At 43.7% G+C, this 15,616-nt stretch overlaps 1 protein-coding gene across 2 annotated transcripts in view; it reads right to left on the reverse strand.

Moving 5' to 3' along the window:
• Nucleotides 1-325: 325 nt before the first annotated feature.
• The window catches only part of kirrel1a (kirre like nephrin family adhesion molecule 1a), a 31,784-nt gene continuing 16,493 nt past the window's right edge, over nucleotides 326-15,616 (reverse strand). The window contains exons 3-15 of one of the 2 annotated variants that reach the window (XM_069518784.1): nucleotides 13,223-13,372; nucleotides 12,979-13,136; nucleotides 12,750-12,900; nucleotides 12,378-12,483; nucleotides 12,021-12,169; nucleotides 11,709-11,836; nucleotides 10,644-10,770; nucleotides 10,284-10,384; nucleotides 8,041-8,257; nucleotides 7,743-7,850; nucleotides 6,948-7,075; nucleotides 6,544-6,621; nucleotides 326-2,872 (exon numbers count right to left, since the gene is read on the reverse strand). In XM_069518784.1, the coding sequence (XP_069374885.1) occupies nucleotides 2,210-2,872; nucleotides 6,544-6,621; nucleotides 6,948-7,075; nucleotides 7,743-7,850; nucleotides 8,041-8,257; nucleotides 10,284-10,384; nucleotides 10,644-10,770; nucleotides 11,709-11,836; nucleotides 12,021-12,169; nucleotides 12,378-12,483; nucleotides 12,750-12,900; nucleotides 12,979-13,136; nucleotides 13,223-13,372 (2,264 nt within the window). In that variant the 3' untranslated portion in view covers nucleotides 326-2,209. Of the gene's footprint in view, nucleotides 2,873-6,543; nucleotides 6,658-6,947; nucleotides 7,076-7,742; nucleotides 7,851-8,040; nucleotides 8,258-10,283; nucleotides 10,385-10,643; nucleotides 10,771-11,708; nucleotides 11,837-12,020; nucleotides 12,170-12,377; nucleotides 12,484-12,749; nucleotides 12,901-12,978; nucleotides 13,137-13,222; nucleotides 13,373-15,616 lie in introns of both variants that reach the window. The other variant, XM_069518783.1, reaches the window with a different exon arrangement.

Genomic DNA, 15,616 nt, shown 5'->3' on the forward strand with positions numbered 1-15,616 from the left:
AAATAGGATGAATATAGAATCATTGTCAGACCTGTGTTTAACTTCTAGAATAGTGAAAAACATTTGCCAAGAGAGAATAGAAAAAATGAGATGTATTGATTTCTATTTCTCACATTATTATTTTAGTGAAATAATATCTCCTGAACGTCTGCAATCATATACCTGGCATAATTCATAGGGATAGTATTTGTAGGCTATGATGTGAATACATCAAGTATATGATATTTAAGGTATATTTAAAAATAATATAATTCTTTAAAGAAGAATAGAAAACAGGTTTATTTGGCCTCTAATACCCATCGGCTTAAAGATGACAAATTCTGCATTTTATAAAAAACAGTGCTTTTATTTATGTAATACTGTGGAAAAATAATTACATACCATTTTTAAAAAATATTGAAGATAATGAAATTAAAAAATGAGAGTTTAACGTTCGTTGTACATCTGTTGAACAGTTTTCTCTGCTACGAAGAACAGTACAATAAGATAAACATTGGATTTTTCTAAATTCAAAGACACAATAATACAGGATACAGTCCTACCAGAGGTATAAAAGTACTGTAACAGGATTGTGAGCGAAATGATATGGACATATACAGAAACACACACCCACACACATGGACACATACATGCACGCACGCATTCTGTATACACACTGACATGCATACAACAGCCGCGCGCACACACAAGTCGAGCACTGCGTGTTTACAGATTCCGTCCCACACACACGCAGTCATTCACACGTCTATACAAACACACTGTACAAATCGATGTGCGCGCCAACGCCCACACACTCCCTCTTGGTCTGTTTTTCTCTCTCTCGCTCACACTCGCACACACGCTCACTCTCATACACCACTACATGTCAATATTGTGGACAAGCCTTCAATGAACCTCTCCATACACATTCTCCTCTGGCTGTTTTTTGGCAGACACACAATGAGGAATGATTCAAAATGGAAATGTATGACACGTTCCCCTATAAGGCCACTCAGTTCTCAACCCTAACATCTGTGTTTTTCTCTCCGGCCGCACCAGGCTTGTAGTTAAGAGCTCAGAGGGAAAAAAAAAGGCTCCAGCCTACGTCTGGGAATGACTAAAGGCCCCCGAGCCTGGCGTTTAAAGCGACTCTTGCCGATAGAAGGAGCTTCTACTGCATATACACGGTCTAAGGTGAAGAAAAACATGAACACTTGGCACTAGGTTTCGTTCAGATGCTGATATACCTTTCTGATGCCTGATTTCAGGCTCTGTTGTTGGCACGACTCTTTACTCTGTCTCAGTGGGTTTCCCTTCGGGGAAATCACCAGGGTTATGTGCACTCACGTTCAAACTTTTGGTCCATACATACACATTACATGTTTTACATTGACAAAAATAATTCTGTAATGTTAAAAAATAGAATACAAAGCTCTAGTCTGGTGTGCAAATAAAAAGAGGACATTACACAGATATAGATAAGGGACGTCCAAGCACGAATACTGTAGATGAAGTGCAAAATGATGACAACCCTCCCAAACCCCCATCCCCTGCCCAATACACTGCTCCACGCTGCCTAACAGGCATGATGGCATGTACCACTGTACAGAAGGGCATTCTGGGATACTATATATATGTGCTCTATGATTGTTGAATAAGACAACCAGCAAAAAAAAAAAGGCGGCCAGAAATGACTTCAAATGTTTGAGGTTTTTCCCAAACCATCTTTGACAGTTTGCCTTAAGACGTTCACTCTCATCATTTACAAAGTTGATCCATAGCGAAGGCTATGAGCTCCAAAGATCTGTGATCTCTCCTCCTCTTCTCTGGTTATCGCTCTTGTTCCCAGTCTTGATTGTGACTTGCGCCGTCCGCTCTTTCAGAGCTCAGATATACAAACACATCGGGAGTGAGGGAATTCAAAACTGCGTGGAATTTCCCTTCCCTGTCTCACTAAAGCTCCCTCTCCCCCACTCGTCTTTTTCCTCTCTCTGTGCCTCTGCATTTCTCGTACCCTCCCTGTCTCATGGGCATGGTCTTCTGACTGTGCATGGGTGTGTGTGATGTTATTTTTTGTGTCCTGTAGTCGTGTATGTGTTCAGTAGGATGTGTTTGGCGTGTGAAAATGTGCGTGTAAATCTGTGATTGTGTGTGTTTCTAGGTGTGACGCTATTTATAAGATGCTTCCTCATGCTCAGCTAAGACTGTGAGGTGGTTCTGCGTCTCTGTCTCACACGTGAGTCTGCATCCTCTGTGTGTGTCGGCTGTGGGAGTAGTCAGAGTGTTGCGAGGTGTAGGAGAAGCGAGTGGAGCTGCCATACTTCCCGAGTCCAGTCTCTGATCCCGAGGGAGGTGGGCCCCCAGGACTGACCCCTACCCCAGGGGCCCCCACGCCAGATCCCACCCCGTACATCTCATAGGATGGGCCGGCCTCCAGCGGGGCCAAGCTGGATGGGGCGAAACCCATACGGTAGGTCTGGTAATGCGAGGGGTATCCGTAGTTGTCGTAGGCCAGCTGGGAAGTGGAGTCCAGGAGGCTGCAGTCACCTGGGAAGTCGCTGGCTGCAGGGGCGGGGTTGGCAGGGGGCTGCTGGCTCTGGCCCCCACGAGTGAAGGTGTTGAACTGCGCGTAGCTGATGTGGGACAGTCTTGAGGGGGGTCGGGGGTCGTAGCAGGCCTGGGGGCGGCCGGGGGAGGTAAGGGGTCCAGGGGGACCGGGGGCTCCTCCACTGGCTGTGGCTCCTGAGCCTCCCGCACTGCTACTTATGGATGCAGCTCCCCCTGGTGTTCCTGTAGGGGAGCGGTAGTCGGAGTAATGCATGGTGGAGCGGGAGGCAGGGCGGCCTTCATCGTGGGTGGAGGCTCTAACGTTGTAGTAGCCATTGGTCGGGTCCTGGAAACACAAAGAATGATACGAAAATTATATGATAATGAGATTTATGGTCAAAATCATTTTATTCAGCGTATAAATATAATGTAAGTATGTTATCATTATATTGTTAGGCTCTCTTCTGATTCCCACAGAGAAACCTTCTCTTATAGAAGGTCAGAGGTCAGGGGGAGCTGCACGCCTCAAGCTGCTCAGCATCCAGGTATGGATTTATTAGGACTGTGATCTGTGAGGGCAGTTGGCTCTGGCGTTTTTTGTGACTCAGCTACTTGAGTTTTAACCCTTTTTTCAGAAATATATGCAAATTAAGTTGAGGAGAAAAATCGGGCTCTGAACAACAGCAGCGGCACTCACTGCACGAGCAGATTACAGTCACAGTTACACAAGTAATCCATCCAGACTGGCATCACAGAGCACAATCTGAGAGTGCGTCAGATTAGAATAGTGCAAGTTTGCTGACATGGAAAAAAGGGTTATTATTATTCTCTCTTATTATTCTCTTATGGTAAATACATATACTGTATAGTATATATACTAACTTTCTATGTAGACTGCTTTGCATTTGGCACATAAGAAATAAAGAAATTAATGCACTGAACTGTTTAGTTTTGACAGTTCATGTCAGTCAAACAGCAAATTTGGAACAGCATTGTCCAATGACCTTACAGTGGGAAAAGAAAAGTATTTTCTTGTTTTATTTGACATACTCTCGGTGCTGTCTCACCCACATCTACATCTGTTTTAGTTTTTTCTGGCTGAGAGCAGCTCCTCAATTTCCTTTGGAAATAGGATCCAACATAAGCAAGCTCGAAAAAAAGAAAACATGTCTTGGTATGTAAACAGAGTTTTTTAGCTTGACTTCAGTCTGTCAAGTTTCCAGTGGGAGAAAACTGCACATGCAAAACCTGCTTTGGATGGAATTCTCACAACTTTCACTTTTTAGAGTTAACAAGAGAAATCAGAAATTAAAATGTCAGCGTTAAACTCCAGGCCTCTTCGGCAGAGTGGATCCCTGCCAGCACGCAGGGTCATAGAGGAAGAACTCTCCCTGCTCACTGCACCCCCTGCTGAACGCTCAAATGTTGCTTTACAGCTTTTTCTGACATGATTCCGCCATCTCCTTGCCTCAGATGTAGGCAGACTTTCTCCCCCAACCAACTTTGCTTCACTGCTTTGCGGCTCCGGGCAGCAGGAAGTAGAAAGAAAAAACCCCAGGCTGGCTGAGGCCGTTGTCGGGTGATCTAACCAACTCCTGGGGTGGATTCATGTCTGAATTTGGCAGCTTTACGCGTGAAAATACATTCATCACCTTAGTGCAACCCCGCGGTGTCAAAACGTATAAATGATTCATGCCAGCTGAATGGGCAGAATGCGCCCGAACTTCCTTTGTTCTTTTTCATTTGTTTTTTTTTTTCACAAGTGCTGCCTTTAAATATCTTTGAAACGATTGCGCCAAATTTTTAAGTAATCAGAGTCAGAGCCTCCCGGGTTGACCTGAGAGCGAAGGGCAGGGAGAGAGCAGAAATTAAAGAGGGACTGACCGCACTGCAGAATGTTTTTGTCTTAAATATCCCACTCTGTTGTTCTCACAGATATTGGGTAACGCTCAGTTTGAAGAAATTCAAAGACAAAGAGACGATCAGCACAGGAAACTGGAAATACTGTGAGGTCTCCATTGGATGTTTTTGTTGATAAATCCAAATGACAATCTTGCTCAAAATCAGAAAAGTCCTTTCCTAAAACTTTTCTCTTTCTGCCGACTACCCGTTGCCCAGAGGAAACAAAGCAGCTAAAGCCAGAACCCATCATACTGTAGAATGAGGAAAAGTAAAACATCTATCTGAGGGAGGTTTGTGTCGATATGGAGGAAAAGTCATCGCCTGGCATGTGTTCTGCTACAGTTTCGTAATGAACCAAAAACATATTTTTCACTCCTCAAAATAACATACGAGATCTGACTCATGGAAAAAATTACAGCACATTCTTAAATTAAGTACATTTCTACCCTTTCGAAACTTAGTCTTGAACCTTCTAAATTACAGAGGCAATTGTTTTTCATGAAGCTTTATTTATATTTTACATGTTTGGGCCTGGTTATTTTAACTGTAATGTCTAACGTGAATAGATTTTATTTGGCATTATAAGGTTGAAATGTCATGTTTTTTTAATTGTTCTAATCCAAACTTTTTCTTAAATGTGTTTCATTTAGCTAAATTGTGAACATGTTTATTAGAATGCCTCTATGTTGTTGTAAAACTGCAGCAGACGTTTACTTATTATTTTTTCGCTAGAAAAAAAATCCATACTTCTTTACAGCACCACTGAAGGGTGATTGATCAGCTTTATTATGAATGTGATGATATCAATCGATGTACTCATTCAGGATCATATATTTATGAATCAGGGTTAGTTTCAACATAAAAAATTAAAGTGCACTCCCTCTGGGTGTATTTCCCTCAGCCTGGCATCTCAGTGTCAACCTGTTGTGACGGCAGAAGAGTGCGTCACTCAGAGTCCTGGTGTCACTCATGATTAGGGTTTTTCAAAACCTTTGAGATATAATTAGAATGAAACCTTTGTCACAAATGAACTCCACAAGACCTCACTGTGACGTCAGTCTGATTTCATGTCAGTGTTCTGTATCTGTTACATATGTTTTTCAACCTACATTTGATTTGAACCCTTCTTAGTGCATTCTAGGTCTTTTTATAGGAAAAAAAAGTTGCTTATTTAGGCTTAATTCTACTTTGGAAACTTCCAGTGATCATGTTTGTCCCAGGTCAGATTCATCATCCTGATTATTGATTATATAAAAGAATTGTGTCGCTTAATTATGATCCTGGAACCTGAGGGAAAAGTAACAGTGCACACACACACACACTGACGCTGCTCTCTCTCTGTATGTGTGTCTCTCTCTCTCTCCCTCTCTCTCTCTCCGCTGACGTCTCTGACTCGCTACAGTTTAAAAGTCTGTGATCGTGTGTGTTTCTAGGTGTGACGCTATTTACAAAGTTGATATTGTTAAATAACTTTTCAGGGTCAAAGCTTGGATGAAAAGACCCCAAATTAACACGATGGGTGGACTTAGTGGAGCTGTGCATGGCTCCCCAGACCCGGTGGAGCTGCGGCCGGGCTGTGCGCCTCCTCCCGCCAATGGGGCAACCCGTGGTCTCTGCGTCCGTAGGCAGGGACCGTTTATGTTTATCTATTGCAAGTCATATCGTCATCTCAATATTAAACAGCCTTATGGCATATTTTCCTAATATCATGCAGACCTATCGTGCTTCAACTCCACTGAACAGCTGACGGTACACATGTTGAAAAAAATCAAGGGGCATTAAAAACGTTCTAATTTCAGCTCTGTTGCTAGGTAACAGCAATAAGGGCTGGATGAGCTGGAGACCCGATCACATAAAATCCTCTGATGACCAGATCATCTCATTTCAGTTCAGCCTTCGCAGTCTATGTGGCCCACGAAGGAGGCGGTCTCTAAAATGCGTCTAAAATGCTGCAACTGATTACATGCGTAGGAGATGAGCTCATATTCAAACAACTCCTGTCTACACTGACACATGCATTCCTATTGTACATGAGTGGTCACGTGAAATGCGTCTTCAGGCCTGACTGACCAAACTGAGCCTAAACGCTTGTGTGGACAGAGAGTGTTTTCTCACCTTTAGGTCGTACTCCTGACGGGTGTCCAGGGTGTCACTGCGGAGGTCAGACTTGAGCTCTATGTCATCTTTAAATGGCTGATTGGAGGGAGAGAAGGACACAGAGGGGAGAAACTAAACGGTCAAACAACAAAACAAATATGGAAAAAGAGGAGGAAAAAAGGAGGAGGAAGGTGATAACAAAACAGAAAAGAGGGAAGGAGGTAACGAGAAGAGAAAATGGAATTATACGTGTTAAAAAACAGCGATTACAGGGGAAAGCATTGAATTTGTTTTTAGTCAGAAGGTGTAGTGCAGGGAGAGGTTGCTGAGTTAATCTGAGGTTTTTCCTAAGACTGCAGGCTGTGTAAACAGAGTCCAACACAAACACACACACACACACACATCCTGCTGCTGCCGCTCACCGAGTACATGGCCTTGACCATGCGCGAAGCCGTGGACACGCTGCCGGAGTCCTCCTCCAAGCTGTGGGTCTCCTTGGTTATCGTCTCCACCTTGATGTCGGGCTTACCCAGCGTGACCCCGCGCCGACCTAGAAGCAAAACACAGCAAGGTTGAATGCAGCTGGAGACACGCACCTCGGCCGGCGTGTTTTCACGAGCTGGAGGAGCAGGTTCAGAGGGAGCGCCTATATCCATATGGTGAGGAGGAAGTTGTAGTTTAGGCCTCACGATGAGCATTTGTACCAGATCGTAAAAACTTCTGCTGAACTTGCAAGATGCTGCTCCCTGTTCCTATTTAAAATCCAGAGGTGACCCTGCTTTTGAGGTTACTGGTTGAAAACTTTAAAACAGCCTCCGTCTTTCCATCAGATCATCAAATTATCTCTATGCATATATTGTAACTCAGCTTCAGGAAATTCCAAGAAAAAACATCTTACTGACCCTGTTTTTAGACATTAAGCAATCAATTCCATATAATACATGAGCATCACAGTGTTGTGCGTAAGTAAAACTAGTTTTCACAGATCAGCCTTTTAATAACAAATCTACATTATTGTTTATTTTGGTTGCATGCTTAATTAATGTGTCTTTGCATCAGTTTATTCTCGATTGTGAGTTGTATGTATTCCTCTTTTTGAAATGTGTGTATTTTAAACAATATATCAAGCACATTGTAACTGTGTTTGAATAAATGCATTAATCATTTAATTTATCATTGATGAATGTGTTATATTGTACGTGTAGTGTATGACTCACTGCCTTTGCGCTGCAGGTAGAAGATAAGAACGAGGACCAGCAGGAAGATGAGCAGGAGGATGGTAGAGACCACTATCCAAAGAGCAATTAATCCTTTCATGTCCTCCTCTGAAATGAAGGGGAGAGAAGGAGATGGTGAGAGAAGGAGATGGTGAGAGAAACAGCGACATGAAGATAACAAAAGATTTTATGTGAGAAAAACACCAATCACACATCATCTGCCCCTGAGCTAAAGTCAGAAGCATTTTCCTCATCCAAAATGCAGGACCTAAGACATTGTATGGTTTGCTGAACTCACTATTCTCCTCCAGCGTGATGATCATGGTGCCGGGGCCGAACGAGTTCCAGGCCGTGCAGTTGTAGGTGGACAGGAAGTCGGACTCCATCACGTTGTTGATGGTGAGGGTGGAAAGGACGCCACCGCCCTCGGCCGACGATTTGCTCTGCTCCACCGTGTACCTCTCCAGAAGCGTCCCCTTCTCCTTCTCCCACACGTTTTCCTTCCACGCCCACACCTGCAACGCACACACACACACACATCCAGTCAACATGCCGACATTCACTCATTTTCATGGTACGTTTTCGGTGTTATATCAATGGAAGCATATCATGTGAGAATATATGCTGCTACTCAGACCCATATTTATTAGATGGTCATAATGCTCACTGACACATGACTGAACATAACAGAAGACAACTGAAATGAGAAGATCTTAACTTGAACATTGAGGATGAATAGTAATGTATCTGTGATGTGTGTATCTGAGACCTCAGTGCAGCCAATTGTTAAGGCATTTACTGTGGAGGTGGGGAATTTTATGTACATGTTTGAAAGGCATGGGTCAGCATTTTAGGAGATGCCATGTGCTTATTCGCCTTCTTGCTGAGAGTTCAAAAAGAAAATTGATGGTAATAAGAAGTAAATGTGAAGCTAAAGCCACAAACCAGCACCTCTACAGGTGGTGTTCAGAGCCAGACTGCTGGCAGTGGCTCCATAGAGGTCCACATCTTCTTATATTACTATTGGCAAGATAGTGAATATGTTTATTACCCACAATGTCCAACTATTCCTTTAAGAACAGGCCTATTACTCTCTTCTTAAAAATATATTAGTGTGGTTTAATGGGCTGGCATCTTGTGTCCAATATGTCTTCTTTAAAAATTATAAAAAACATGATTTATTTTTAGTGTTATTTTTTTTGTTGGCTATTTCAGAGGTGTGTTAAGCAAGTGCAACAATCATCAGACCCAAGTTCACCACTTTTCACAATAAAGGCTCTGATATTCAGCTCAATATAAATAATTGCAGTCGATACTTTGAGGACAAAATGCCAAACAGGAAGCTACTCAATGAATGTTGCTGCCATGACCAGCACCTGTGACTCCCATGAACATCAGTCTTAATGGTGAAATCAAAATAATCAGGTTGTCAAAATGAGAAGAAGAATATTCAACTCAGTGCACAGACTGGCCTACACCCACTGATTACTACCAAGCACTGGTCGGCTGTTTATTCATGGTTTATTAATATTGAACGCATTGCCGGTTCAAATCACAACAAATTCCGCACTGTACTACCCTGGAAAATTAAGAATACACATGCAAAGTGTGAAGCCGATAGGATGAACGCTTGGTGAGATATGCCTTCCACATACAGTTTGTGGAACCAGTAGGTCGATGCTTAGTGAAAAGCAACATATGACTTGAATACATACTACAGACGTGCATGACAGAAGAAAACTGCATAAATATACATCGAGTACATGTTAATGTACACGTTGCATGATTTCATCCAAGAAGCAACAGTTTGTGTGTTTCTGCAGACACAAGTGAAGTTGAATCTTGCACATTCTCCAACTTTAAAGCCACTAAAAGCAGCTCTATTATTCAGCATTGAAGTACTGTACGCAGGCCAGTTAATTATGCATAAGCCCACATGTTCCCATAATGTGCCCACTTATTCCAGAGAAGGAGAAGCTCCTGGCTGAGGCGTTTACTGGGACAACTGTTCCTCTCCAGTCCTTTATATTTTATAAATCTTTTTCTGTCCCAACCTCTGCCACTTGCATTAGGAGCGCGCACTGCAAGTCAGAACGGATCAGTAACAGGGGGGAGGCGAGGAGCTTCCACTGCCGCTGCGTCTCGGCGATACAGCCAAGTGAAGAGAGCATCCAAGCTGATTTCTGACGCAGGAGCTAAAAGCGGAGCGGCTTAGTGTTAGTTTGTTTATGTGATGGGATGGAGGAACATTCTGGGAGAGTTTAAGGGTGAGTCACCGCTCAAAAGGAAAAAAGGGGACAGCACCTAAAAGCACTTGCCGTGCAGGAGCGAGAGCCATTTAGGAACAGGAAGGTACAGTATCAGTAAAACACAAATCCCTGTCAGACTAAAAGCTACAACCTTGTGCTCTTTGTGACCAAAGCTTTTCCTTGCTCTGCAGTTTTTGTCTGAATAATTGACGCTGGGGTCAAATTTATAAATTTCAATTGTGGATTTGGTGCCAGAAAGGTTTTATATCCTTGTCATTTCATTTCCACTTACAATCTTATCCGGAGGAGGCATACTGGCGATGTAGCACTTCACCTCGCCTTTCTCTCCTCTCACTGCGTACTGGACGGGCTCACTGGAGATGAAGGGAGGACCTGCATTGGTCAAAACGACAGGACACATGAGTGCATGACAGATAAAATCCAGCAAAGTGCAAAAATTATATTCAATCCATGTGGTTTCTAAAGACAATGACCTTAGCCGGCCTGTTCAAGAGGCTTTTATATGATTTTTATAAATAAACGACCTTCACTTTGGACATTTTTTTTATTTACTGACAAGCTGACCTTTTTGAAAGAACAAGATTTTCATCCACTAAAAGTGATACATGAAATTATGTGGATGTTTTCTGACCGTTCACAGTGAGCGTGACCTCAGTCTCTCCTACTCCAATCCGCGGGACGATGGCCTTACAAACGTACTGGCCGGCGTCCGCCTGGCTCACTGACTCCATATGCAGATTGTTGCTGTTACTCAGAACCTGTGGGGGAGTGAAAAAAAGATATAAATGAGGGAAATCTGCTCAGCAGCGGGAGGCGATAAACAAAATCAAACATATGTTGAAGAGAGCGAATGCATTGTGATACCTCCACCTGTACACTTTATTATTTTATGTTGCATGTTTTAAAGTCTGGCTGTAATTTCAGGACATATGCTCTAATGCTCCGACCCTAACTGGCTGACAATGCAAACTTGCACATCTGCTTTTAACTCATCACAAAGGCTTTGCAGTTGCCTGGCAACCGCATCCATCAGAAAATTAGTGTGAAAATGATGGCTAAATATGTCACCACCCAGTAAGAGAGAGAGAATCCCCTGAACCAAGCTGATTATAGAGATGAGGTCACATCAGTCCACAACGCTCTGAACCGTAACTTCATATAAGTCAGTATATGTAACCTGAACACACTGCATATTGGTCCACCAGGCAGGGAGTCATTATATTGTATTAAGCTTCTGGCTGGTGCGACACAGCAGATGTTAACAACAAAACAATAGTTAATAGTTAATGTGACTTTAATTTAAAAAGTGGTTCTTGCAAAACCTAGTGGATAAAAGAAAAGTCCTTTCCTTGTCAAGGGCTAGATGAGAAGAGTGAAAATGGTTGTTCAAGATGACCAATATGGCTGCCAAACAGTGTATGATGTCATCTTATATCATCTTAAATCCTTCCTGCCCTCTTTCTGTTTCTGCTGCAACATTTCAATTTAGAAGGATAGACGAGCCGTACTACCAGTGGGTCAACTCATCGAATCCAATTCAATATGAATTGATCAAATCAGAGAAAAAGGAAAGAATGAAAGTGGAAAAAAGAGATTGCAAAGGTAAAAGGAGAAGAGCGATATTGAAGGGTGATAATACCCAGGCTGGTTTTTCCTGAATATGAGGTCAGAGGAGACGTGTGCCTCGGCTTCTCACCATGTTTGATCCCTTTTTGAACCACGTGAGTGTGAGCGGAGGGTTCCCCGCCCATTTGCAGTTGAGGGTGACATCTGCGTTGACGTCGACTGTTTGAGGCTGCGGCTCCACCAACAGGATCGGACCGACTGCAGATAAAAAGAGAGGGGGAGCAGGTTTGCGATTTGTTTTTATTGTGTTTGAGTAATAATGCAGTCGGACTGAAACGAAAGAAAAGCACAACGGCGGTGTGTTTCTTCCCTCTGACTCCACAATGCAGTGAAGTGGGTCACGAGTGAGTGAACACGGCGAGATGAGTGCTGTGTGACTCACAGTGGACGTCCACCAGGATGCTGACGTTGGTCTTTCCCACTGCGTTGAAAACCAGACAGGAGACAGGCTCGGTGAAGAAGGAGTGGTCCGCCTTGGTGGTGAACACGCTCTCCCTGGCGCCCTGCAGCACCACGCCACCTTTAGCCCACCTAGGATTTAGAGAGACACATTTACATACATAGGAACAACGTGTGGCACAAGTGAAAAAATTTAACAATGCACACTCTTAAGAAGCCAAGTTTGAATCCACAATCAATTTTTTTTTTTATCTTACAAAACTATACAAAAAGCAACACTGTAGCTGTCACTTTAAGAGGCCCGGTGAAAATGAGAAGCGGTCTGAGAGTGGAGGCTGACCTGTAGCCCATAATAGGAGGGTTGGCGTGCGCCTGGCAGGTGAAGGTGACTCGTTCCCCCTCCATGACAGAACGCGGCTCGATGGACAAGGTCACTGTCGGTGGATCTGAGAGAGAGAAAGAGAGAGAGGGGGGTTGCTTACTACATCTAATATATGCTGCAATCTGGAGGAGTGTCTGATGCAAAATGGCTGCCACGCATTACTTAGTAACAGCTTTAAAAACATTTAGCATGATTATAGAAAATTATACATATTTTGCCATATAGCGACATAAAAGTATAAGATGACAAAAACAGACTTTGTACGTTAAAACATGACGTTTTTCTCTGTTTGTTGATGATGTATTTGAGATTAAAAGCAGCTTTTCTCACGGTGGACGTTGAGCGTGACAGTTGTCATTTTGCCGCCGGGAATAGCCAGGTTGGTGGCCACACAGCTGTAGTTCCTTCCAGTGTCGGTGTCGACAGGGTGGATGGGCAGGTAGCTACGTGTGGTCACTCTCTTCCTGTCTGGCAGCACCTCCTGATAATTGATCATGTGATTTTAAATGCAGCTCATGAATGTATGAGTGTAGCGTGTGTGGGTGCACGTGTGGCTTACAGTAGCACTGGCGGCCCCGTTCACAGGCAGACCGTCTTTGAGCCACTCGACCATCGATGGCGGCTTCGCCCCTCGAGACACGCAGCTCAGGTTGTAGGACTCGCCGGCGTTTAGCAGCACCTCAGGACCCCCATCGATCACCGGGTCATCTGGGGGGACTGGAGCAGGACAGAGGGCCGCATTAGAAAAACGCAACAGCCTCACAAGCTGAATGTTAGACGTACACATGAGCACACAAACGTACTGAGGACAGTGAGTTTGGCCCTTCTGGACCTCAGCGCTGCATCAGGGGCCTGACACTCGTACACGGAGTCGTCGGACAGGTCAGCTGACTGGATCTCCAGATTGTACTGCCCCAACTCTTGCACAGGCAACACACGGTACCTGGGCCAGGCTGGAGCACACAGACACACACAGCAGATTAAATAAACACACAAACATGAGGATCATCTTTATGATGCTGTTTAAATGCTTTACCTTTTCCTAATCTAGTGCTACTACTGGCTGAAGTTGAATGTATGTCACTATATCGTCAAGATTCGAAATTCCAAATCCAAACTAACACATCACATGTGTCAGGACAAATGACACCAGATAGACGCAAGGGAAATGATGCACAAACACAAACGCATGACCAAACATACACATTCACACAGCACAATGCACACACACGCACACACACACACAATCACATGTTCACACAACACAGGCCCTCCGCTATTGGCTTCCCTTCCCCCATCCCGACACACAGCCCAGCTGTGTCACTGCTGTACATTCTCACCATTAGGTGGCATCCACGCGCTCTTTCACCAGCAGGGGGGAGAGAGATGAATGCATTATGACAACAACGTTTTAGAGGACTCAAATAGACTCCAGTGCATGGTGCAGAATTCATGTTTGCTGCCCAGATGTAGATGGCATGTGAAAATCTCTGCTGCCGTCTCCATGTGCAGCATCCAAAGTGAGCTGTGCGGCCCGCCTAACCTTGTGTGTCCTTGTTTCCTTGTTTCTGCATGCATGTGTGCATGTGTGTGCCTTGTATATACGCACATTTGCATGTGAAATGTGCAGGGCGAGAAAGCGAGACCCAGAGAAAGAGGGAGCGGGCAGGGGGGACAGAGCCTCATACACAAACATACACAGGCGCCCAGTGAGTGTATGTGTGCATGAAGCGGCCAGTGTTCATTCACATGTTTTTACTTAAAAGCTTTGGCTCGAAGCACTGGACCATTACAGTAACAATGATTAAAAGAAGGGAGAGGGGGAGACACAGAAAGACTGGAGAAGGGACAGCTGAAGACAGACAGAGGGAGAGACAGGTGGGCGAGGAGCATTGACAGGGGGAGGAGAGCCTGGTGAAGCTGAGGGGTAAGAGACCAGTTAAATGACGAACAGTAGAGAGGAGGAAAAAAAGGAGTGATCTTACATGAGGATGTCACAGAGGAGAGAGAGGAGAGGTGAAAAATGAATCGAAAAGAGACAACAGCACGAGAAGAGAAAACCTGGAGAAAATGGAATGAAATGATGAAAAGAAAGAAACAGAAATCATCAGAGGGAGGGGAAATTCAACAAGAACTGGTCAAATACAACTATCATAAATATAGAAATATTGAGGGACTTATACTGGTGAAAAACAATAGTAACAAACACAAGGCAACAGCATGTCACAAATGATGCTGTCCCGCTCTGGACCTCTGGATAAAATATACATATATAAGTAATTATACAGCTCCACCTTTACACTAATCAGTGCTACTCTGAAAACTACGTTTACAGGGACAGCAATATTCTGATATTAACCCCTTTGAAAGAGTAGTCTGAATCAGACCCTGACATAAGGTCAGACTCTGAATAAGCATCATGTAGTTGTCACAGCATTTTGCAACATTAACAGTTACCAACTGCTGGAGGACACATGCCCTGGGTGTAAACAAGATGGAACAATCAAAAGGAGTTGTAGCTTTTACATGTAGAAAGACAACATCTAAAACGGTATACAGTCGCATTGTACATTAAACAATTTAAGGTTGGGGTTTTAAAACTGATGCAACTCTTAATCTGGCTATGCTCTGTAACATGCACACAGCAATATGAATGGAATATTATAGTAGCAACTCTGTAAACACCATAATTCAAATAATGTCTTATTCTGAAGAAGGTCAATAGTGAAATGATGTCAGAGATGAAATGCATCATTCCACCAAGTTCTGTGGAGACTAAAGTGAAATGCAAAGAGAAACAGTAAGTGGCAGAGAGCTGCAAACTAGGAGGAAGTCTCTCTCTCTCTAAATATTAGTATTAGTATTAGGCCTTCAATAAAAAGCAGTCAGTATCAGCCGCTGCTTGCATGACAAAGGTGATGATGTGATGCTCCCTGACGAAGTTGAAGGGTGTCAGTCTGTAAAAAATGTGCCAGAGGACGCTCGGAATTACCCGTCAAGCGTTTGACGGTGTATGTGCAGGAGGTAGCCAAATTTAACATCAAGCTAAATAAGTGACACAGTGATTCACACACTGTGATGTGATGGGATAGCTGCTGTAGTAGTTGAAGCTGTCCTCCAGTAGCATGGCAGCCTCCATCATGTCTTTGAGGGGGGAGAAAAATGCTCCGCTGGCTCAATCTAGCTGCAACTAAAAC

The sequence above is a fragment of the Paralichthys olivaceus genome, chromosome 22 (assembly GCF_024713975.1).
Source record: "Paralichthys olivaceus isolate ysfri-2021 chromosome 22, ASM2471397v2, whole genome shotgun sequence".
NCBI classification, from domain to species: Eukaryota; Metazoa; Chordata; class Actinopteri; order Pleuronectiformes; family Paralichthyidae; genus Paralichthys; species Paralichthys olivaceus.